This window comes from Catharus ustulatus, chromosome 16 (assembly GCF_009819885.2).
Source record: "Catharus ustulatus isolate bCatUst1 chromosome 16, bCatUst1.pri.v2, whole genome shotgun sequence".
In the NCBI taxonomy this organism is placed as follows: domain Eukaryota; kingdom Metazoa; phylum Chordata; class Aves; order Passeriformes; family Turdidae; genus Catharus; species Catharus ustulatus.
The window spans coordinates 8,653,926-8,678,527 of NC_046236.1; the positions used below are offsets into that span (position 1 = coordinate 8,653,926).

General features: G+C 41.8%; 1 protein-coding gene across 3 annotated transcripts; it reads left to right on the plus strand.

Annotated features, from left to right (window-relative positions):
- Positions 1-1,796: 1,796 nt before the first annotated feature.
- TMC5 (transmembrane channel like 5) lies at positions 1,797-23,905 on the plus strand. 3 transcript variants are annotated; one of them, XM_033074395.1, is made up of 23 exons: positions 1,797-1,883; positions 8,477-8,638; positions 9,180-9,364; positions 9,723-9,827; positions 10,513-10,605; positions 11,289-11,397; positions 11,977-12,067; positions 12,388-12,636; positions 12,775-12,926; positions 13,460-13,604; positions 14,150-14,305; positions 14,841-15,007; positions 15,653-15,731; positions 16,120-16,217; positions 17,835-17,930; positions 18,518-18,593; positions 19,164-19,297; positions 20,112-20,285; positions 20,676-20,754; positions 21,075-21,143; positions 22,200-22,301; positions 22,614-22,659; positions 23,179-23,905. In XM_033074395.1, the coding sequence occupies exons 2-23, from the start codon at positions 8,565-8,567 to the stop codon at positions 23,277-23,279; spliced, it is 2,580 nt and encodes an 859-aa protein (XP_032930286.1). In that variant the 5' UTR covers positions 1,797-1,883; positions 8,477-8,564; the 3' UTR covers positions 23,280-23,905. The 3 variants fall into 3 exon arrangements, with proteins under 3 accessions (XP_032930286.1, XP_032930287.1, XP_032930288.1); XM_033074396.1 differs by having other exon boundaries at positions 12,388-12,438; XM_033074397.1 differs by lacking the exon at positions 12,388-12,636.
- Positions 23,906-24,602: the final 697 nt, after the last annotated feature.

Here is a 24,602-nt window from a genome sequence, read left to right on the forward strand (position 1 = left end):
TCCCCAGGAATTTTGTGAAAACATTGTCTAATTTACTCTTTTTTAGTTGAGAAAGCTTTTATGAAACTTGGAAATGTTTCAATGAATTTTATGGATCACAGCAATCCCAGGTGGAAAAACAGGAAGACATGCTGAGGAAGAGAGAATAGATGATTCTACCAGAGCACAACAGTTACATGCAGGGAATGCAGTAAGTTCCACTTGTATAACATTTGTCCAGTGTCCCATATCCACAAAAGAAGCAGCTCTCTGTCTGTGCCTCAGCATGGAAGCCCTTGCCATATTCTGTCTCTTAGGATGCTGGAGATCAATCTAGCACTTTTAGTAACACCATCAATTTTTCTACTGTTCTATGGTTCCTCTTCCTAATACCACACCTCAAAAATGCTTCTAAGAATTCAGGGAAGTTCTGAGTGATTGCTTTAATTTTGGGGGATCTCATGTTTGACTATCCCAGTACCTTGTGCTGTGGCCTGTGCATCGTGCAGGCAGCTCTGGGTCAGTGCAGATCTGCAGACAGATCCTCTGCAGCATGCCAGGAATGTTGCTTTGGGCAAAACGTATCTTAAAAGTAGCGTTAGAAAACTTCACTTGTCTATGTAGAATGTGTCTGGTACAGGACAAACATGTTTTACTGAGTTCAGGAGCTAGAAGAGCACTAGTCATTGTTAAAAGTCAACAGTTACACCAGCACAGCTTCTGAACACAGAGCAGATTGATTTATTTCCAGTTCCCTGCTGGCATTAATCCAAAGGCTGACAGGTATTTTTCATTTGTTTGTATTTTCAGTCTTGCTGACCAGAGAAGTTACTTAGGAGTAGTTGGTAGAAGTTTCAAGATGTGGGGTTTTCTGGGGAGATAAAATATGCCAAAACAGCCTAAGAAGCTATATCAACACAAAAACAGCTGGGGGTTTATAATCTACACAGTATTAGCAAAAAGGAAAAAGGCAATGGGCAGACCACAGGTCTGGGACAGCAGAGCCAGTCTTTTCCTTATCCTGTTTCCTGCTTTGTCTGTGCCCACCCCAGCGGTGGCTGTTTGGCCTCTCGTTCAGTTTGAGGATGTTCCTGCTCTAGAGGAGAACGTTGGCTTTTGGGAAGTGCCCTAGGAACACCCTGACAGTGACTTCAGTGTGCTGGGTGTGCTGGGAATCCAGCTGCTGTGGAGTGAGTGAAGGTGAGGCAGGCACCCCTGCTAAGCTGCTTTGGGATAGAAACTCATGTCAGAGGCACCACCCCAACACTTTGTTAGCTTCTCTGTGTTGCACCCTGCCTGGTGCTCTGCTGGAGCTTTGTCCAATCCATAGTTTTTCATATCTCTGCATGAAATGGGAAGAAGAAGGGAAAGGAGAAAGGCAAGAAAAGTCCGTATCTCTGTGCCAGACCAAAGAAGTTCCTTCTGGTCCGTGCAGAGTACAGGAAGGGCTGGTATTAAACTCCCTGTCCAGGAATTGTGGATTCTTGACAAATGCATCCTGTGTCTGAAAACGGTTTTTCTCTGTCCTTTTATTGTGGTGCTGTTGCTATCCCAGGCCAAAAGAAAGCATGTTAAATTTCGTGGAAGAAGGAGAGTGAATGTCTTGGAACTCAAACAGAAAAATGGCAACGTGTCACACGATAGGTAACAGCAAAGAACTTCGTGGGGTTGTTTTCCTCTCGTGAGCTATAAGAGCGGGACCTCAGCTCCCCTCTCCGGCGGAGCGTTTCCGTGAATAGTCCGTTCGGGGGGAAGGGAAGGGAAGCCAAGGCGGCGGTCACTGCGGGTCCCCCGACACACGGATCGGAGGCTGCACGGGGAGGAGCGGCGGCGGGGCGGGGCGAGCACCTGGACCGGGAGCGCGGGGCCGGAGAGCCGCTCCTGGCGGCCAGGTGGGGAGCGAGGTAAGCGGCTGCGATGGGCAGCTCCGGGGCTCTGCGTCCCGGAGAGGCTGGGCAGGGCCGGGGGCTGCAGCGGGCAGGGTCCGAGGGGGGCTGCGCCACGGCGGGGCTGGACGGAGGATTGGATTGTCCGCCTACCGGAGCGGGGCAGCCACCGCAGCCCTGACAGGTGGCTGCCGCTTACAAATGGCTGCGGCTCACTTGGGATGATGGAACCGTAGTGGTCGGACTGCGGGCATGTCAGGGATGTACTTGGCTTCTGCTCGCTGAAAGGTGAATAACCACCCAGCGCGGTGCCCAGAGCTTGGTGCCAGCTCTGCTGCACGAACGGCACCTCACAGCTTTATTGCCCTATTAGTCACATCCGAGCTTCCTCTGCCTTCGGCTGCAAGGGCTGGTCCCCTGGGAGAACCAGCCACACTTCCCTGAGGTCTTGAGCGAGTGTGTCACTCCTGCCTTTGGGATGTGGTGCCAGCCTGGCTGGGATCATGGCCTGGAGCATGGCATTTCCCTTTGGTTGCGTGTTGGTGTCCGCTAGCTGGTGAATGGATGTGGTACTGTGTTTTCCAAGTAGCAGGCTGTGACTTTTTTTTGTGTTACAATAGGTAATGGGAGTTTGTATTAAACAGGTGGGGAAAATCTCGGGCTTCAGTATTTGTGTTGTTTGTGGTTCATCACTCTGTCACTCCCTCAAAATACACAGAGGCCAAATACTCAATGTACACCTAAAAGTCAAGTGATAGTTCGGGTTTGGGTGCGTGTCAGTCCCTGCCCGTGTGACACAGCCCTAGTGCAGGCTCAGGGTCACAGCAGGCTGCAGGTGCTAAGGAGTGGAGTTGAAACGGCACCTCTGCAGGGTTGGTATGTCAGTACTCCACCCACAGCAACTGAGCTCTAACTTTTTTGAGGTTTTGGGTTTGATTTTTTTGTTTTTTTTTTTTTTGTTTGTTTGGGTTTAGTCTTTTGGTGCTTTTTTGTTTTGTTGGGTTTTTTTTCCCCCAAAGTAAGTTTGCCAGAAGGACTTTTACCCTGGAAGGTGATAAAGTGCTGAGGTGGTGTGGTATGGCTGTATGGGCAGGTATGAGAGGAACTGGAGCTTTAAAGTGATGTCCTCCTCATGTATAGGTGAAAAAGTCTCTGCCACTTGTATAGTCCGTAGGTTGTGTATGTTCATTGTAGAATAGACTATTAATATGCTAACAGGCTACATTGGATTTTAACGGAGCTGCATTTTGTCTGGGGAAAAAAAGTATTCAGTTTATGCAAAATTATTTGTCAAACAATTTGAAAACTGCATATAAGGATTTTGACAAAACTGGTTATCTACTTTTGACTAGTTCCCTCTAGCAATGTTCTAGTTTTTTTGGTATTCCCAGTATTCTGACAGATAAACTTGTTTTCCCTCAGGGTCCTGTTAAATGTTGCTTGTGCAAATAGTAACAGGACAACAATAGCCTTAACAGGAAGTTAAGCCAGAAATTACAAACAGAACTATGGCCTTTTTCAGTCCAAGATACCTGAGTGTATGTAAATCCCTGTTTATTATCCAAAATGATCATATGTGTAGGCTTTCCCACTTGAGCTGGTGAATGATATTCCTGTAACTGATAGTGCTCATTAAAGTAGAATTTGCAGGTTGCAAGTGGAGAGGTATCCATTGCAAGGGCAGAATAAACACAGCTTTCTTTTAAGTCAGAACTGTTCTAGTAAGCAGTATCTTCTAATAGACCTGGTGTTGTTGGCTGGCTTTCCACTGAAAGAAAATTTATTCCAGCCAGGTACTCACTTCTGGCTTTTTATAAGCAGTTTTTTCCTTCAAATACAAGTAGCTGGGCAATGTGATTAATAGACTTTAAAAACTTGTTTTGCAAAGCAAGATTAAGTCCTGCTAAATGCAGAGAATGTGGCAGTCTGCAGTTTGGAAATTGGATCTGTGGGGCCTTTTGGGTGGAGAAGCAGGGATGTGTGTGGTAGATTAGGGAGAGTGCTGTGAATTTCACAGAATTAATGAAGTATCTGAGCTGTCACCCACTTCCCGTGTGCAAAAACTGTGTGTGCCTCCAGTTAATGACATTTTACTGGACACGAAAATTTAACTACATATTGTAGCAATTTTTTAGATGTTTCTGGGCCATGTTTATAATGCAGGTTTCTAAACTGAGATGTAGAAGCAGAAACCTGTCTGAGACATTGCAAACACAAAGTAGGTGACATGCCTTCCCCAAAAACCTTATCTAACCAACCACAGGTGATACAAAGGATTTAACTTGTGAAGAAAGCCAATGTGATAAAGATACTGTAGTCTTACCGTAGGAATGTTAAATGGAAGGCATAAGGCAAAAAAGGAAGTAGGTGCAAAAAAATGGGTAAAGAGTAAATAAAGAGCAGAGCTTGTGATACTGAAGAGCAGCTGGAGGAAAACAGACAATTTCCTGCTTCCTTCTGCCAGGCTGCTCTCTGTACCCCACTCTTACCAACAAGAGCTGAGGGACAGGGAGAGTGGTAGGTGCCATTGCACTATAAGAGTAGCAAGTGAATCCATTTGGGCTCCAGACCCAAGAAGCTGTTGGGAGAGACAGCAGCATGCTGGCTGTGAGGGGAATGGTGTCTCTCTCCCTTCTCAATTTGTTTATCTCTCCCTACGCAATCATAAGCGAATGAGTCTTCAGTGCTGCTGCGTGTTACCTGTCACTGGGAAAATCCCTTGTAGCAGAGGCACAGTTTAGATTGCTTAATTGAATTCAAGGTCAAAAATAGCAGAGTTGATGTTGGTTCCTGTAATTGACCTGTTGACATCAATAAAACCACAGTGGGAGGTCTGTAAGAGGTGGTGTTTGCTGGTCCTGGCTGGGTGCTTTGGCAAGATGCACTAAAGATAAGTGGCTTTTGCTTCCATGTGTGATTTATGCTGGTTCCATTGCTAGTACGTCAGTTAGAGATGAGATTTTCTCTAGTGTAGTGTTTGATTAGTGTCAATTCACAGGCCCTTTACATTTTCTGAGAGGCTTTCCTGGTCTGTTGCAAAAGTGTTGAAGCTGTTGGAACCGAGACAGTGGAAGAGTAGTGATCAGTACTGGAATCCAGCTGCTGATGCAGAACGTGAAACTCTGGCTTGTCTTTCAAACCCATTTTTGGCTTCCAGAAATCAGTCCGGTTTTTTCCATTGTGAAGATGTGTGGAACACATTAAAGAGGACAGGGATTCATTAATAAAACCTGGGTAACAGTGAAGCCTTGTGTAGTCATATCCCACAAAACTAAACTCTCTTTATAGCAATAGAGCACATTCAGCCTTCTGATTCACTTCTTCCATGAGTTCTATTCCCTTCATTCAACATTATTAAGTATTCTATGATGTGGTTCTGGAATTCCCTGGTTTTATTCCACTTCAAGATATGTGCAAATAGGATTTAGTTAATGAAATCTTTTTTTCTAAGGGATTGCTGTTAAGGAACTTGAAGGTCTAAGTGGTTTTCCTGAAACTTGATGCCAGAACAAAGTGCTATTTTGGCAAGACATTCATGTTTGTTTCATTATATTCTACATGAGGATTAGTGCCTATAGCAGAACGTTACCTGCTCAGGAAGGGGTGAAACTAACCTGTAATATTTTGTCAAGGCTATTGATCTGTGACTCGAAGGCAGTTATTTTTCTGGGAAATGATCCAGAAGTATGTCTGTACTGCTTGGAGTTTCCTGGTCTGTATCATTACAGGGTTGAACAGTTTAAGCAGAAAGCACCGACAGACTTATTTACATATCAGTGATCATTAAACCCACCGATTAAAAATGCCTCTCTACTCCAGAGAAGGTGCACAGGATTTGTTTGTTTCAATAAGTTGCTTGGTGAAATCCAAAAGCATAATCCATGAGTGGACGCCACTTGGGAAGATTTGTCAAGATCCCACTTTCTGTCTTTCACAAACAATCTCTGTCCTCCAGCAATTTCTTTTCCTTCTAAATAATTTTTTAAAGGGAAAACTAAGTCTAAATGTCCTATCTTTTCCTGGAGCTGTGGTTTGCTGCATTCCATCATAGGTTGAAAAGAGGAAAGAGATGGTTTAGTTGAGCATTACCTGCTTTGTGTTCTTTCCAGTGAGCAATGCCTGGTCAGAAGTGTATAAACTGCCAGATTTGAATTTGCCTCAGCATACATGGAAAATTTATTTCAAGTCCTTAAACCTTCATGAGTGGAGAAAAACCAGTATTTTCAAATGCTGGGTTCAGTGTTAGACTGTAAATGTCCCAGTGGATTTTCATAGTGATCTTGGCATGCAGTGCATTGTAAGACTCAAAGAAAATAACATGGATCATGACTGAGCCAACAGAGAAGCCATCTGGGGCTTTTTTGAGTTTCTGAGGAATCCTTTATGGATAAGCCTTGAGGTATCTCATGTGAGAGAGAAAGAAATGCTGGGATGTATTTTCCATCCAGGCTGACCTGTTTTTTCTGGTTGGTTGATGTCAGTTGGTTGATATGGGTAGCTGATGCCAGTTTGCTTCTGGGTAATGCTGAGTGTGCACCTCCATCAAAATATCTGTGCTCTCTACAGCTCCAGTGAAGACCAGGCAAGTTGGCAAACTGTTTAGATCAGTGCTCAGCTTTCCAGCTGCCTTGCTGGCAAGCTTCCCAGCGTTTTGGATAGCTGAGTACGAGAGAGTTGGGTTCCTGGGAAACCAGTTTAAAAAAAATAGAAAAATGTAATTTTGCACATACTTCAAAGGGAATTGTCTTAGAATTTTCTTCCCCTGAGAAAGTAATTTTTCCGTCTTTAGTTTTCATTGCAGTTTGAAATACAAACCACATTTACAGGGATGTTTAGTTTTCCAAGCAAGTCCTTGCAGAAGAGTATGATAATCTTTTTCAATAATAATTTCCATGTTTTTTATTAGAGTATAGGGATAGAATGTACTAATTCCTGAAGGGTTTGTACAAAAGTTCAGCTATATTCTGAGCTGTTCTCAAAAGATCACCAAGAGCTAAGTGGTTCCTGTCAAAGGAAATCTACCTCTTCAGGAGATTTAAGCTTCTCATTTAAGTAAGAGCCGTGGATTTTTTTTTTTAATGTAAGAACCTTGGATTCCCAGAGCGTTTATAAGGTTTTTTGGAGGTGAGGAAAGAGGGCTCTGCTAATTACTCTTCTGCTTTCATGAGGATCTCACTGTGTCTCTGTAGGTATGAAATTGTTGCCTGAAGCAACACAAGTGCCACTTAGGAGAGACTGTTTATGGTTTCCTTTTGGCAGCAATCACAGCCCGTTGTTCGCAGAAGGAGGGGTGACACACTCTGTGTTCCCATTCCTGGTGTGCTGAGTACCTGGGCCTCAGAGCACCCTTCCTCCAGCTGCAATCAAAGTGCACTCAGTGTTCTGATTAAAATGTAGGACTTTGAATTCAATCAATGCCTCATGTTTACAAGCATAACTCTGCAAGCCAGCGTGCAAAACCTGGGCAGTGTTTTACAACTATGTCACACTGCAAGATTTTGGACTGTGTTCCAAGCTCTTACAGGCGTGTAGATGACACAATGGTAATTTAAGAGCTTCTGGCAGAACAAAATTTTGAAAAGCCCTCAGAAACTAGACACTGTATAATTATCCATTTTGAAGATACTTTTCGTATCACGCTTCCTTTCCTGCAGTAAAAATCACAAATAAAATCCGCTGCAAATAAAAAAGTTTGTTGAGACTTTACTGTTAAATGAGATTCAGCTCTGCTTTTCTAGGAATGGAGCTGAAATAAAAATAGGGTCCGATGGGTTTTACCAGCTGTGCCCTTTATAGTTTATTTTTTCCTTTCTCTGCTGTGGAAAAGCTTGCTAGCTTAGGAAACTTGCATGGTGCCTTTGAGAACAAATGCTAAAAATTGTTTCCTTTTTTATTTTGAGTATGATTTTTGATTAATTGCAAGAACTGCCTGTTTAATTTGGATTCTGTTTTTTTTTATGTAACATTCCCTTTTTACTGACTCATGAGGACTACCGTTCAGTACATTCTAAGTCTGGCTTGTTTAAGATTGAAATGTAGCACTCTGTAAGAAATCTAAAACCAGGCCTATTTAAAAGATTGAGGCATTAAACCATTAGAAGAGCCCTGATTAAGAATGAGTCTCTAGGTATTGTCAACTCTGTGCAAAGCCACGGTCCCACAGGTCCCTTGTTCACAACTAAGGCTTAGAGATGCACTGCTAGCAAGCACCAGGGCAGGCTTCACCTCCTCTTTAGTTTTGGAAATGTAGTGAATTTTTTTTGAGAAAATCTGTGCATTTGGTTTCTTCTGTTTCAAGAGGGGAGAGAGAGCTTTATTTTTTTCTTGATGTTTTGACATGCTTCTAAAGCCTGGCCTTATTAGTGCTGGGAAAATTTCTGTGGCACTGCAGTTCTGTAGGTTTGGAGAGATTTAACTATAGAGAAATGTGAGTCCCTATTTGACCTGCAACTTCTGGTGGACCCCAATTTCCCAATGGTGATGAAGTTACAACCACTTCTGATTTACACAGTTTCATGTTATTTATTGGTAGAATAACAGAATCTTCTAAGTCGATAAAATGGAGTTCCTTCCTTTTAATTTTTATATACCTGCATCTCTTTTGTAACCAGGTCTGTAATCAGTCTTCCCATTAACATATTAATGAAGCAGTAGAGACAAAAAGAAGGAAGATTTCATCCTTCAAACCAAGGACTTGTCATGTCTTATTATCACAATGAAGCCTTTGAAAATCCAGACTACCACTTCTCAGAGACACTGGAAATTGATAGAAGGTGAGTTTATTTAATTTTACTGTGTGACTGTGCCATAAGAAATAAAGTCATTTATATGCAGAATATATTTCTTCTCTGGAGTTTTAATTTGTGGATTTATTTTAATCCCTCCTTTATGCTTTCATTCTCAGACAAATTTTAAAAACTGTTGCCAGGAAGGCAGCATTCAAGGGAAATGGTGTGTTTACTTTTTACATGTTGGATGGATTTCAGTTAAATGTATTTATAGCATAATGTTGTAAATATTTTTTAGTTCCAGTAATTTTCACAATGGGCTATAACTTTGGGTATCTTCGTTTTTTGAGCAGGTGTTCCTGTTTAGTTAGAGTGTAAGCTAACTTCAGGTGGAGAAAATGTTAGCCTTTCTAAATCATTTGATGACCAAATAAGAATTACAGTGTTGAAGTTCGGAATACAAAATACCTCTCAGTATCACAGTTTGTTTTATAACATAGTCAAATTTGATGATAATAGGTAGCAAATTATTCAGAATACCTATTGAGGGTTTTCATGACAGGATTTTTTTTTATTGCTTACACAGGGGGAGCTCTCAAAGGAATCCATTCTCTCACCAAGCTCCTTATGATTCATCTCTGCATGATTCCTATGGAGAGCACAGAGGGAGGGAGCACAACTACCCTGTGACCATCCCAATGTCCTCCCTGGGACCTGGCTCTGACTACAGCCAGGATTTACCCAGCACAAGTCCATATGGAAATTTCACAGGTATGGAGTTTCTTGAATGACCAGCTTAGACAATCCCTGGAACAAATAACAGCTGGCTCTGTCCCAAGAGAGTCCTGCAGCTCTGCAAAGATTAACTCTGTAATTTTTTATTATTTTTAAGCAGTTCAGGTGTTTTATTAGCAAATCTATGGATTGTCTGTCATATTAGCAGATCAGTAAATATTGTCTTGTATGGACTGAGTAAGCTGTTGAGTGGAGTGGAATATGGGAGTTTTGTTGAGGGAATAGGTTGCTGTGTTGGCAGTAGATCTGTGTTCTGTCATAGGGTTGGCATTCTATGCCTGTAAATAGCCCATAGCAGTTTGTAACTTTGTGTAACTCTGATTCCTTTCAACAGACAATCTTTCCTTTGAGCCTGATCCAGAACTGACTTACACCCCACGTTCTACCTGCCATCTGCTGGATTATCCCTATACTCAGGGAATTTACAGTGGATCAGAAGGTAAGGATTGTGATGCATCACAATATTGCATGTCAATCTCACCCTCTATAAAATAATACTAATAAATAAAAGGAGTCATAAACAGGCTCCTTCCACATCAGAGAGATGAGCTCCACACTGGGATGTGACACTGGGATTGGCATTGATTTACTAGGAAGGCCAGGCAAGGAAAGCTGTGGCTAAATTCATTTGTGTCATGGCTGGAAGGCAGATGCTTTTAAGGAGTGTAGTCACCTGTGTTTGAATAAGTGGATGAAAGGAGGTGGAGGGAGCAGCTGTATTTTGGCACCAGAGAAGTGGGCAGTGTGGCACGTATAACTTACACAGCATGATGGAGTGTGATTCTAAAATGATCCCCCTGAAGGCAGGGGAGTTTTAAAGAAAGACCATGTCTTCTAGGAAGAAAGTCTAGAGAAATGAATGTGTGCATTTGTGAATGAGTTAGATGGAGTTCTCCATGACAGCTGAAGACTGGGCTCAGTTCCTCTTTTCCAGCATTTATCTGAAAAAGTGCTTGCAGTCGCCAAAGAAAACCAGGAAAGAAATGAGTGAGGGAGTGTGTTTGCATGAAGTTAGTGAGATTGAAGAGTAGATTTTTAACTTGTTCTTGTGAAAGTGAAATTTGAATTTCTTAAGTCAAATTGTCAGAACTCTCTGGGCTTCCTAAAGAATGCATGTTATTTAGACAGCTTCATTCGGAGACGCAACCGCAGACCACCTGATGAGATCTTCACGACTTCTTCCAGCATATTTGAAACAGATCCAGTGAGCAGTGAAGGTAGGGGTTTAGATAAGTGGTTCCAAGTCTGACAGTGTCTTGTACAAGGATGGTGTGGTTGATGCTGCTCTTAGTTTCTCACCAGAATTGCATGTACAGCCCTTCTGTGGTAATGGGGACAACTTAAGCTTGTGTTATGGTAGTGATTAATCTTTGCTCTCCTAACACACTCAAATCCTGTGATAAATGAAATGCAGTGCTGTATGAAGGTGTGAAATTGTAGAAAGAAATGCTAAGCTCTTTATTAGAATTTATTTGACCTACTAGTAGATTGCTTTCAGCTACTGTGTCTGGATTAGCATCAAGTTCCAGCTATGCAGAAGCAGTCTGAGTATCAGGTCTTAGAGATATGTCTGTGGCATAGCTAGTGCTAAATATAGGCAGTTACATCAACTAAAATTACAGAAGAAATAAAGCAAAAGTTTAGCTTTCAAGTCAATATGTAGCATCATAGAACTGTAGCTGTCAAACAGTGATCAGGCAATGGGACCAGAAGCTTGGGGTCTTGTCAGTATTTTATTTTCCTTTATATTGCAGCTCTTTCTATGAACATTATTGGACTACTTACTTGCATCTGATTTAGAGTTCTGAGGGGGCTGAAGATAATCTGGGCAATATTATTAAGTCTCAACTTGCACACCTTGGTAGCAGTGTAAATGAGGGATGGTGTTACTCCATTTCAGGTCGTGCAGAGGAAAATTTAATCAGAGATCTTGCAAGCATGTCCACCAAAGAAAGGATTAAAGCAATCCAGAAGAGGCCAGAAACCATGAGAGAAAAGAGAGAGCTCAGGTAAAAATAAAAGTTTATCTGTTTAGTTTTAAAAACATTTATTTCTAGTAACATCTAGCTATTAATTATGGGGTTTGTCATTTGCTGAGGTTTGGTTTGTCACTTTATGACAAAGTACTTTTTAATGCACTTTTAAAAAGTTAATGTCTTGTAAGAGAAAAAAATAGAATGACAGAGATAAGAAGAATGTCTCATGGTAATATAAAACAGAATATCAAGGTCCTGACATTTGGTTATAAATGATGACCTGAGATTTATTTTCAGAAAAAACTTGGATGTTGGACATTGAAAATGGAGAAGAGACCACATTATCTCAACCATCCTTTTGTCTTCTCACAAAATATATTTAAATTCTGCTACCAGTGTGAGTTAGTGGAAGGGTTAGAACATGCTGTTATAGCAGGAACAGGAGCCAAGGTATCACTAATATAAAATGAACCAGTAAGAACATCTCCATGTTATACTAATTCTGTTCATGTGCACAGGGGTGAAACTGTATTTGCAGCATCTTCTTTGGTTTCTTGATTCAATTACAACTCACACTATAATTCTTGTCACCCCTGCCCTGCTCTTCCACAGAAACAAAGTTCTTAAAGAAATAACAAATAAAGCAAGGCAGCGTGGTGATCGACCTTCCTGCTGTACACAGTGTCTGCAAGGAGCAGCAGTGGTAAGTGCCAGAAACTTCTGTCAGTCACAACAGAGCAAATCACTCTAGCTGCAATGTTATCACTGTTTCCAGAGGAATCTGGTGTCTTGCTTCATGTTACTTACTTAAGATCCAGTTAATTGCTGCAGTGTTCATTAACAACGACTGGCACTGCAGTAGCACTTAGGAACACCAGGTGACCGCCTTATGGTGTGTGGAGTGGGGCAAATCCATTCTTAACATAGAAGGGAAACTGTAACATTAAAATCTGAAGCCTAATTATGTGAAATTGAGTCCAGTTTGCTTGCTGAGATTCATCTGTCTCCTCTTTTTCCCTTCAGTCATTTCGACGATTTGGAAATACCCTCTCAGAACGTTTTCAACAACTGCGGGTATGGCAGAAGATTCTGAAGGTCATTGGTGCTGAGTTCGGAACAAGTGTTCTGTCTTACTTTGTTTTCTTGACGTGGCTGCTAAATTTTAACATCTTCTCATTCCTCATAAACTTCAGTTTCATCATAATTCCTCAGTTTCTTGCAGCAGAACCAAATAACCTTTCATTCACGGGCCTGGAACTGTTCACTGGAGCTGTAAGTATTTCATCCCACCTGTGATTTCATGATAAGCAATAAGATAGCTCCCACCTCCAGTAATTGGTCTTCAGACGATGGTGCTTTCCACCATGGAAGTGACAGGAAATATTCTGAATTATGTCCTTATCTTTTCAGGGTTATTTTCAACAAACAGTGCTCTACTACGGCTTTTACACCAATGCTACAATCAGTAAAATAGAGAATGGTCCATCTTACAACATGCAGCTGGGCTATATTTTCACTGTTGGAATATATTTTCTCATCTGTTTTCTTATCTTGTTGTTCAGGTAAACTGACAGTGAATTCCTATTTCTCTTATATTAACTGTAAAATAGCCACGCAATAAAAGCTGCCATCTTGTCAACAGCTAGAAGTAATAATTACTTGAGTATGTTTCTGTAAGTCCTTATTTACAGGTGTAGAGTTCAAGTAGAAATTTCTGCTCAAAAGGCAGTCTCCAGGAATCAAGCTTTTATTATAGAAATTAAAAATAACTGCAAAATAGTAAGGGACATACAGAGAATCCCACTTCAAACCGGGGATGTTGTGATCCTCTTTTGTAACTTGTTGCTCCTAACATTGTTTCTTATTGATATGGCCTTCCAGAGGTAAAGATTGTTATCAACAATTTTGAGATGGAAATGCTTGAGTTTCTTGCACTAAAGTTTGTTTCCCACATTGTTGTATGTGACATGCTCTGACATAGGTCAAATAAACTTGTGATGGGATGGAAAAGCTGACAAATCTCCCTCCATGCCCTGCTGTACAGACTTGATGAATTTCCCTGTCACACATCTGACCAATTTAATTTTCATTGCAGCATGGCAAAATTCTTCTCCAGGAACTTCATTCAGCCTCAGAAATTCTCTGGGAATGCCAGCAAGCTGCTCTGCACTTGGGACTTCAATATAACCAATGAAAAAGCTGTGAAGCTGAAACAAAAGAATCTCCACACACAAATAAAGGTACAGACCACAGGAGGTACAAAACTAATGTTGAGTGAGTCATTCTGTTAGAGACTTAGTTGTGCATGCAAATTTGTGTGTGCATATACAAGTCTCTAGCAGAGTGACACAAGCGTGCTAGTCCTGTGCCTAAGAGATGTAAATCTTCCTGACTTCCTGAGTTTCATTTGGTCTGAGCTCCTGGCGTTGGCTTAGCTACTTGTTTTTCCTTTTCTCTTTAAGCTACATATAAATATTTGTATGCTTCTGTTCTATTGACTGAGTCTCTGTGACTATTAAATATTTTTTTTATACAGAGTGTTTATTCTGGTTTCTCTCCTTCCTGTTATTTAAATATTTTATAAACAAAAGGCGGGCTGGAAATATTATCTGTGAAACTTCTAGGATAGAAACTCAAAATTGCCCAGTAAATGTTCCTAGGATATTACTCTGCCCCTCTTCTAGAGCAATAATCTTTTATCCAGTTTCTCACGTGGTTCCTTAAAACAAGTTTTGCCTTATGCTGTTGGCTAAGAACTTCTTTGTTAGGAAATGTTTCTTTGCAGGAAGACCTTGCTGAAGAAAACAAAGAAGTTCTAAATTTTTCTGCAATGGAGAGAGTTTGTCGTATTGCTACTCATCTTCTTGCTTGGGTTGTTTCCCTGGGAACAGCAGTAGCTGCTTGTGCTGGTGTTTACTTCCTCTCCATTAATAACCTCGAGGTAAGACCAGAATTTGCATTTTTCCACATAGGTGTTTCACACTGAGCATGAGCACTGGTCTGTTCACTACGAGGAGCACAGGGAAGCAGAGCTGTTGTTGCTGCCAGAGCACACACAAATTTTGCTGGACCTGAAGAGCTGCTTTGCAAGGCCTGCCCCACTGGGGACTATGGCAAGAGTGTGGGACCTGAGGGGTCTGAGCAAATCTTGCTCCTCTCTCCAGCAGCTGCTTGCCTGGGCCAATGGTCAGCTTAGGGACAGTGTATCTGGTGACCTGGGGAGAAACAACAAGAAGCAGCCCCAGCAAGACCAATCCCTTCTTTCCCAGGAGCTGCATTTGAGCTGGGGGTCCCACATAATTTAGGGGAAGGGGAGAGGGTCACTGTGATGCTGGTCATGGGCCCTTCAAACATGACAGTCTCTAACCTGAGAACACACAGGGAGATGAGCCAGGGCACTTCCCTGTGCACACACCTTGAGAGGCGGCGTTTTTGTTAAGGCTCTAAGTTTGTGTTATGTTTTTTTCTCCTCTAAGCTGTTTATGAAAGGATATAGCAATGACTTAGAGGGCCAAGGTGCCATGTTGGTGCTACCTGTGATTGTATCTCTCCTCAACACATTGATCCCATTCTTCTTCTCCTGGCTTGGGCACATGGAGAAGTTTCAGACTCCCGGACAGCACCTATATATCACTATTACCAGGTATTTCTTGCTGCCTTCTCTTAGTGGTTTTGGCCTGATGTTGTCTGAGTTCTTTCTGATACAAGCTGTGTCTGAGTGGTGGTGAGGGCAATAGGGAGCTATGGAGGAGAATTCCTCTTCTCCAGAGGATCCTGTATGCTCTTGTCTTCGTGACCTTTTGTCTTTCATGAGCTTCTGGGATGTTACAGCTCTGCATGAGGATGAGGAATGGTTTCCCTCCCAGCTGGGTGCACTGAGACACTGGGCTTGTAACATTCCTTTATGGCCCCTGGGCTATTGGCCCCTCCCAGGAAAAGGAAGGGAAATAGAGAGAGGACTGAGGTCATGTCTCTTAAAATGCCTGGAATTTACCCTGCTTAACCCCTGGTGTCCCTCAGCCCTCCCTCCCCTGAGGAGCCCCCACTCCCAGCCAGCAGCTTGTTAAGCAGATTTTGTGCCAAAGTTGTCATGCCCTCGTGCCCAGCTCCCCTTCTGCCAGGACAATAGAACAATGCCACACCTGACCTCCCAGGAGAGCTCCTGTTAGTCCTGGCACTCGGCAGTGCCAAGAGGAGGTAAAACAGTGTAACCGATGGTCATCCTGCCATCATTCCCTCCAGGTGTGGACCAGCTGTTGATGTAGTTACTGTTACTTCTTCTTTTTAGAAATATCATCCTGAAAATGTCAATTGTTGGAATACTGTGCTATTACTGGCTTAACATCGTGGCTACTTCAGAGTCACAGGTAAAATTTCAAGAACTCAGATCTCCGACTTACAGTGCCAGGTTAGGAACCACTTGGCTAAGAGTCTTGCTTCAGCAAAGACAAGCACATGAGGTGTCTTGGGAAGCTGAGTTTCCTACCCTAAGAGTTTTTATTAGCAGCTTAGAGAAATCAATTGTAGAAAAAAATGAATGGCCCTGCTCCAGTCTCAGCTGGATGGCAGCATAGTTGACTGAGAAGTCAACTAGGAGTTGCCAGGCTGCTAGAATATATCTAATCAAGATTTCAGATCTTTGATCAAGTTTCAGATGCCCAAGATTTGGGAACAATGTTTAAATCACATCATATTTAACTTCTGGTATGATTTTGTTTTGTTTTGTTGGTTTTTTTTTCCTTCTGTTTCTTAAAGTGCTGGGAAACTTTGGTTGGCCAAGATATCTATCGTCTTGTTCTAGTTGACTTCATTTTTTGTTTGCTTGGCTCTTTCTTTGGAGAGTTTTTACGAAGGTGAGTACTACTTTTATAATCTTGTTTTCATTCATTAACCAAAGATATTATTTGATATTTTCTCCATGTGAGAAAAGTCCAGCAGAAGCATGGCTGTGGCAGCACTGAAGTTTCCTTGATTTTTCCTACCAGGCAGTCTCTGTGTACATGCCTTGTATATATTGCTGTTCCTCCTTAGAAGGATGTCAGGGTGTCCTTTTTCCCTTTGGAAATGGAGACTTATGCAGAGAACAAGCCACATTCTCATGGATTTCCTGAGAGTGAGGTGACAATTATCTTAAGCACAAACCCACATTTTCTGCATAAGCATGGACACACTGCTGCCTTTCCTTGGTGTACCTCACTGTGATTTTTCCCCTCTTAGTTATGTCACTATACTGTCTACAAGTTTAAAATCGGAATTTTGTCGGTCTTATTAGGCATATAATGAGTCACTCAAGTGTAGAGATCTGCAGCATGATAAATGAAAAAGTACAACTCTGTGTGTAAGGAAGAAGTAATTTACTTCTGGCATCTGCTGTGTGAACCTTCCTAGTGCCAAACATTGCTATGGCTTAGGCAGTATTTAAGTGCTTGCCAGCTCTACAGAGCATTTTGATCCCTGGTCGTATTTTTATGTAAGAGATCTATTGTTTGCTCTCTGACCATGATTTGAACAAGACTGGTTTACAAGGTAGGGCTTTGTTAACTTTTTGCTAAATTAATACAAAACAATGTTGAGAAGCTCTTGAAGACTTTTCCTCCATGGCTCTTGCCAGTCTACTTTAATCCTCCTGTTCTTGTGTTCAGTAGGGAACTATCTCTCAGCAAAAGGTCACAGAACTAAAACTGCAATGTCAGCTGTGATAATTGGCCTCCCATAAGCTGGGCAAAAGCACCTGACGTAGACATGTGAAAGGTTAAAAGTTCAATTGCTTGTATTTAATATTTGTGCTCATAGTAACCTCCTGTAAGCCCAGCTCTGTTGATGATGCAGTTGGTAAGGTGGCATCAAGATGTGATAGTTACCAAAATCTTTATGGCTCTCAGTACAACAAGCAAAAAAGGGAGTCTCCCAGGAAAAATGAGGTGACTAAAAGGGATTGTTGGTCCTCAGTAGGAATCCTCTCAGTACTTGCTTACCTGTCTGTTTCAGCTCCTTGCAACCTCAGTTAGTTTGAAGTAGGATGTATTTGAGGGTACATTAAGAGTATCAGTTAAGAGTACAAAAAAATTCCTTTTTATTGAGGCTGAAAATTCTCAGGACCTGGAAGAGCTGTTGCAGTTTTGTACTGAAGCCCCTTAACATTTCAGTGGCTTAAGCACAAGGATGCTATAGTACAGATATGCACTGATATAGTAAGAAATCATTGTTGGTTTTCTGTTTCAGTTGTGTGAAATATGTACTAGGTCTTACTTCCATTCTGCTTTGTTTTATAGATTTTCTTTCCCAAATTGTTTCATTTTTGTTGTGCTGTCCAATGAAAGAGCTGTGGCTGCTTTTCATGACACTAATGCTACCTCTAAATAATTTATCACTGATGCTTGTATTCAGAAGGTCATTTACAGGGATTTCTACAGAGGACTTTATCGTTTAGCAAATGCTGTTGTGCTATAGTTTTTTGTTTTCCCCCCCAGAATTATTGGAACTACAGTCTGCCTGAACCTGGGGCTGCCAGAATTTGATATTGCACGAAATGTTTTAGATTTGATCTATGCACAGACTTTGACCTGGTAAGTGTTCAATTTGCAGCCAAAACTTCATTTGCATGTAGAACTATCATGGAAAAAGTCTTATTCTGCGGTTTGTGGGTGCTTCCCAGAAAGAACAGGATAAATGGCTGGGAGGTGAGCTGTTCAGTGCCTTTGGTAAGGACTGTGACTTGCCAAAGTAATTGTGTGGGCAGTAACAATAACTTTAGTCAGTAGTTTACGCGGTGGCCATCTGCTCTGGGGGAAACCTGATAGGTTCCTGCAGGAGTATCCTGGAGCCTTGTTTACTTTCCCACTGGGATGATATTTTTGTTGAAATAGTCTCAGCATTAAATGCTGGAAAAGATGCCTTATTTCCAAGAATGAGTACGTTACACTAATTAAAGGGGGTTCTGCAGATCTGTGCAGATATGTGTGTTTGAAATTGCATATTTTCCAAGGTGGATTTCTTGCTAGAGGATCAAGGGTAACAAAATCACATTTCCAAATAAATCCCACAGTATCTCTATATGAAGTTGTTGTGGTATCTTTCTGCTTTCAGTGCACTGGGAACTGAATGGTGACTAGTGAAAATGTAACTTTTTTCTCCTACAAATCCTTTCTTGTAGGATTGGTATCCTGTTCTCACCAATGTTGCCTGGTATCCAGATGATAGCATTTTTTATAGTGTTTTTTGTGAAAAAGGTAACAAACTTAACATGTATTTGCCATAAATAATAAAGTAGTAAAATTAAAGGCTGGAGAACTAACAGTGGACAAGTACATACATCAATGTATACACTCAGCCTGTGGCTGTGATTTTGATCTCCCAGTTACTTCCCAGCAGCTCCCACCTTTAAAGTTACCTAGGTGTAAACAGGGTGATTCAGCTAAAGATCCTGCAGAAATATCTTCTTTTCAGAATTCTTGGTCTCAGTAGTATGACCAGATGATAAGTTGTTTGTTTGGCCATGAAGCAGTTTGTAGTATTGAATGTAGAAGAATAAAGCTGTAAGTAAAAGGATGGATTCAAATTTCCCTGAACCATGAGTTTGCATATGCTACAAAAGCAAACTCTACCCAAGAAACTTCAGAAGAACCCATCAGAACTTCATTTGCCTCGTACTATAAACCACACTATATCTATCAAATTCATGTCAAAGTTGTTCTTGGAAACTTTTGATAGGTGTTATTTCAGCAATTTCAGTGGGATTGACTCAAACCAAGTTGAAGTGGCAGGTAACAGGGTTCCAAAGTACCTTCATCTCTTTAAAGGTCAGTCTGATGAGGAATTGCCAGCCCCCTCGCAAAGTCTGGAGAACTTCTCAAATGATGACATCCTTCATCCTCCTGCTGTTCTGTCCTTCCTTCCTTGGAGTCCTGTCTGTCATTGGAGTCGCTGTGTGGAGGTATGGTACATCACTGGCATTCAGGCCTACTAAATTATGCTGTGTGACCTGATACCAGGCAGAGGACTCTGCATTTCTCTATAACAGAAGTTGTATTAATTGCTGGAGGAAGGTTTCGGGTGTTCTGTATTCTGAAAACAAGGCTTGCTCCGTGAGCTTGTGCGGATGTGTGTGTTACTCTGGTCACAGGAAGGAGGGCAGCATGGATACACTTTCCTCTTGACAATAGTCAGCAACAAGATTTTGATATTTAGTGAGACAGGTGACTACACGTGAAACCAGATGGGATGAAAGCTATCAGAGCTATCATTTCCAGATGGCAAGTGGGAATTTCAGACTGTCGAGTGGTTCAGTTTCAAAGCACTTTCCCATTTCAGTCTACCTGAAAATGTTAATTCTTGTAATGGGCTGCCTTATTTTACCACATTCTGTTGTTGCTGAAGATCTGCAGTGACTCATGTCCCTGAAGACAAGGTGAAATGAAGGTTCCTTGTGGTGAAATGTTAAAAAAAATCCATTTTTCAATTTCCTGTAGCATGTGCTACAGTGATTGACAGGTTATATTTATGTCAAGATTGTGCTTACAGGGCTTGGTACTGATCCATTGCAGCAAGGACTCATGTCTCACTGCATAGTCTGGGATGGGCATTTAATGGCTAGAGAGGCACACAAGTTAAAAATTAATTACCCTATGAGCCCAAAGAGAGTAGAGGGCTGTAGAAAACCGAGGAGCATCTTGATGTACAAATCACAATTTAATTAATTCACTGGTTAACATACAAAGGTTTAAGTTGCTGTTTTTTCACACTCTCAGGTTAAAGCCTTCAGAAGGATGTGGTCCTTTCAGAGGTTTGCCTGCTATGTTTTCTGCAGTCACTGAGTGGGTAAAATCACTGGAAAGTTACACTGCCTCAAAATGGGTTGCCTGGATCTACCGTAACTTAATTGCAAGTGAACTTTTCTTCTTCATCCTCTGTACTTTTTTACTGTAAGTATCTGCTAATGCAAAGAACCAGAAAAAGGCCTTAAGTGGAAAAAACTGGCAAGGACAGAGTCATTCTATGTTATTTTGTTATCTGAAATGCATCTTGTATTGTTGACTCATTTAAATGTACCTTTCATCTTGAATACAAGTCCATACATTTTTGAGTCTCTTCCAAGAGCATGTTTTAAGTGATTTCATGTATTTGCCACGTTATAAGCAAATCTGTGTGTTTGCCATTCCTTGTGCAATTGTATACATCTATTGTGTGTGTGTGTGTACACAGAGATGTGTATGTATGTCTTTTAACAAGTTAAAATGAACAAGATACATTTCTATCTAGACATTGGCTAGAATAAAATGCTCATATGTTGGATTTTGTTTTGTTTTGTTTAGAGTTGTTATTTATCTTTACTGGGAAATAATACAAGCAAAAAAGACCATGGCCAAAGGCTTACGTCAGCAAATTGAGAATGTAAGTTTGGCTTTCAGCTGTATCTTTTGTATAATTTGGCTTTTATGTTGATTGTCTCATCTAGCTTTGTGGGCCTGTAACCTGTTTTCCCTAGAACTGTGCGAAGGAGGGTGGGAGCCCTTCCCCTTGGGATTTGCAGGGAAATTTAACTTGGAGTTGTAGCAGAAGAATTTTATCTTCAAGATGTGCTGCTGCAGCTCCCTCTGTAGACAGATTATTTTAGAGTAGAAGAATTATTTTGGTCACTGGTTACTTACAGGCCTTGAGCTTCTCAAGGGTAATTAGTGCATTCCAGCTAATGATCAAATATGTCTTTACAGGCAGGGGAACATAAGAAATTTCTACTCAAACAGCTACGGACACTGGAAAGGGAAAAACGAAGCCACCAGGTCAGTCTGACTGTTCAGCTTCTGCTCTTTAATTACTTGGTACGGTTCCATGGGGCTCCTCCTCCAACTGTGCAAATGCTGCTGGTTTGGGAAAAGCCTGTACTTAAAACTTCATCTAAATGTTTACTACTTAACTCCAGACAGCAAAAGGATGCTGTGAAAGTTCCCTGACTATTTGTTCCAGGCTGGAGTTCAACCTGATAAAGATACAGAAAAGTCCTTACCCTCACCAGACATAATTTATGGTTATGAAACTTCAAGAAAACATCCTGAATGTTCATGTGCAGTGATGGTTGCCAAGGGTTTGGTCACACTTGAACCTTGCCTAGGCTAAAAGGAGACTGCCTTCCTCCCCTGTTAATGGATTTCCTTAAGGGGTTATGATTTGTGGTTATTTTCAGCTGAGGTAAAACTCAGTGCTTTGACCTAATCCCATTTTAAATCCCATACATTAAAAGGCATATATTGTCCTAAACTTGAATTTATTTTTCAAGGCAGTCCGACCTGCTGACCCATCAAATTAGTGTCGAAATATGGACATATAAGTGTGGTCTGGTGTTTTTATTTGGGTTGAGTAAAAACTCCTTAACCTATTTACTGATAAAGTGTTTGGTAGGTTTCACTCCTTCCTCCCAAAAACCAAATTTTCCAGTATGACCAGCTATCATTAAAATGATTATATAAATTTTAAAAAACCAAATATGGATAATAATTGATACTGATCTGTTGTTAACTAATAAATATGTGTGTGATAATACAAATAAATATTGACTGTAAAGAGGTATGGTGAATATGAATGGGCATTTTCTACGTGCTGGGGATTTTCAAACAACTGTGCCCATGTTGAGTGTCATGAGAGGGAGATTTGGTCACCTACCAAGTGTGGATGTTCTTGTCGTTGTTAAGATCAGATTTCAGAAGGAGATGCCAGAATGATCTCATTGTGGATTTAGTGGAAAGGCCGTCTCCCTGAGACAGGGGAGGTGAGCAGTGCTGACCATACAGTCACAGCTGGAAGCCAGAGCACAACTACTGATGTCAAATACTGTTTTTCAGAGGAGCTCCTCTTCATACCACCCATCCAGGCAGCCTGCCCAGGAGGTGCCAGACTACCTAGAAAGTGAATTTGACAGAAACCAAAACACACCCTACAATGAGGTGAGATGATAAAAAGAGGGAAACGTAGATTCACCTGTACAGAATCTGGGGCATGACATAAGTCATGGGTGTGTGTGTAGCAAAGTCCTGTATGCATGGAAATAACTTTAAAGATTAACTTGAACAGATATTAAAATGTGATCAGAATAGCTGCTGAACGCTCATCATCTGCTCACAAACACTCACAAACCTGCTCAGGACTTGGAGAGTATGGTTCTATTACAGATAACTGATATCTTTTTCGAATACAAGATAAGACACATGGGAAGGAAAACCATGTGACCTAAACCTGCTTGTGAATTTTGTTTTCAGCATCCCTTTTCTGCTGGGATCTCAAGCAGCAGTGAATATCTACCAGGTAAGCAACTAGGAAGCTATTAAAAATTCAGCTCAGTAAAAACATTTGATATACAGACACAGCATGTGACAGCTGCATGTCAGGGACACAGCATTTTAGTGTTTTAGTAAAGAGAAAAAATGACTGGGCTTGTGGGCTGAATATTGTCTATAGGTTGTGCTTGTTCTGGTGTTGGTGGTGACTTCTAAAGACTGACCACCAGCTTCTGTGCACTAGAGAGCAAAATTCCTGAGTAAATTTGTCTTATGGGAGCACCCAACAGACAGGCAAGAACTTTTTAGAAACAGACTTCACATCTTGGCGTTAATCTCAGAGGAGGTTGGTTACTAATGCTGTGGAGTCCCTAGAACATCACCACGCTCAGAAGGAAATAAAGCTACGGCATCTCACGTGGGAGTTTGAGCTTCCACGCACCTTCACCCCAAAAGCGTGGCAGATGAGATGCCTGAGGCGCAGGGGTTGTTCCGCGGGGGTGGCTGTCCCCGAGCGCCGCTGACGCTGTCGCCTTGTGCCCGGCAGGCCAGGAGCCCGGCGCGTCCCGGGCCGTGCTGCTCGCCCGGCTCGCCAGGGCAGCCGCGCTGCAGGAGGACAGCGATGGCAGCGGGGGATCCCAGCCCTGAGCGGCACCGCAGCACCGAGGGAGCCTTCGGCAGCAGAAGGCAATCCTCTCCTGTAGTAACGGCTAAAAGAATCACCCAAAGCTCTTTTTTTACGTCTTCATGGAAGAACAAATAGAAAAACAGATTGCAAAATGTGTCGGGACTTCTTTTTTTTTTACTGTGCTAGGGAATATCCGGCTGTTGGGTGCTTTTGCAGCAGTATTTGGTGACAGCCTTCCCCCCGCACTGGCATCACCTCACTGCAGTACGGCTCCCTTCACCGCTGACCACGTGTTGTTTGTTGACTAACTATAAGGAAACTTGTGCCTAACTGCAAATAACAGTTGTTTAAAAATATTTTCCTAACAGCTTTTATCTGATCTAAACCAAAGCTGAAGTATTGGTCAAATAAACAGAAGTATATTAAGGTGCAGTTATTTTTAATGACTGAGATATTGTAATGCCTGTGAATAGCTTGTGTGAACTGGGTTTGTTTTTCTGAGCCATTTTTATAGTTTATTACAGTCACTTTGGTGAAGCCATTAGAACTAAGAGTGACTACTTATGAGATTCTCATCTGTGTAAAACTACTGCTTGTCAACTGAAAGTTTACATGTCTTTTCCTATAAAAGATTGATTTGAAGTAACCTAATTAAGATTTATTTTTTTATCATACATGAGTGTGAGATTTGATGCAGCTTCTTTTTATTCAAGGCCACAACTTTGCCATCACCATGATAATTTTTTTGTTTTGTTTAGCTCATTTTCTACTACTGTCTGTTTCTTTCCTCCCTCGTTGCTCTGGAAAGAGGCACATCTTTTCCTCTTGCTCATAATTTAGGCTAAAGACAACCCAAACCCAGCCACCACAGGCACAGAAAAAAGGACAAACTTTACACACAATGCAAGAGCAGTTTCAGTGTCACAGCCCTGAGGATGGTGACTCAGCAGTGCCAGAAACTCAAGCAGCAACAGCAGCTGGACCTTTGGAGCAAGGCCCTGTGCCATGCAGAGTCATTTGCCCTTCAGTGGCCACGTGGGGAGCTCCTGCCGGGCTCAGCAGGAACAGCAGAGGCCACAGCTTTCAGGGAGGGACAGGACAGGATCTGGATATAAACCTACACATTCTATAGGATGTGCAGCAGGAGGCTGAGATTGCTGCTTCTGCAGTGCAAGGGTGAGTGAACAAATGGAAGAGGCTTTTGTCATCCTGCCAGGGAAAAGCAGCTCCTTTGTGCCTGGATGGAACTCAGGGTACAAACAAAAAATCCACCCTCACTGGCAGGTCATAGCATTAATCTGTAGCATTCCAGAAATTTGGATTTACCCTAACTGGGACAATCT

Excerpts from the sequence above, each read along its gene's own strand:
- TMC5 (XM_033074395.1), top strand. The coding sequence starts at position 8,565 with ATGTCTTATTATCACAATGAAGCCTTTGAAAATCCAGACTACCACTTC. Across the intron at positions 14,306-14,840 it reads TCTCCATTAATAACCTCGAG|CTGTTTATGAAAGGATATAG; the intron begins GTAAGACCAGAA and ends TTCTCCTCTAAG. Across the intron at positions 17,931-18,517 it reads TATGCACAGACTTTGACCTG|GATTGGTATCCTGTTCTCAC; the intron begins GTAAGTGTTCAA and ends CCTTTCTTGTAG.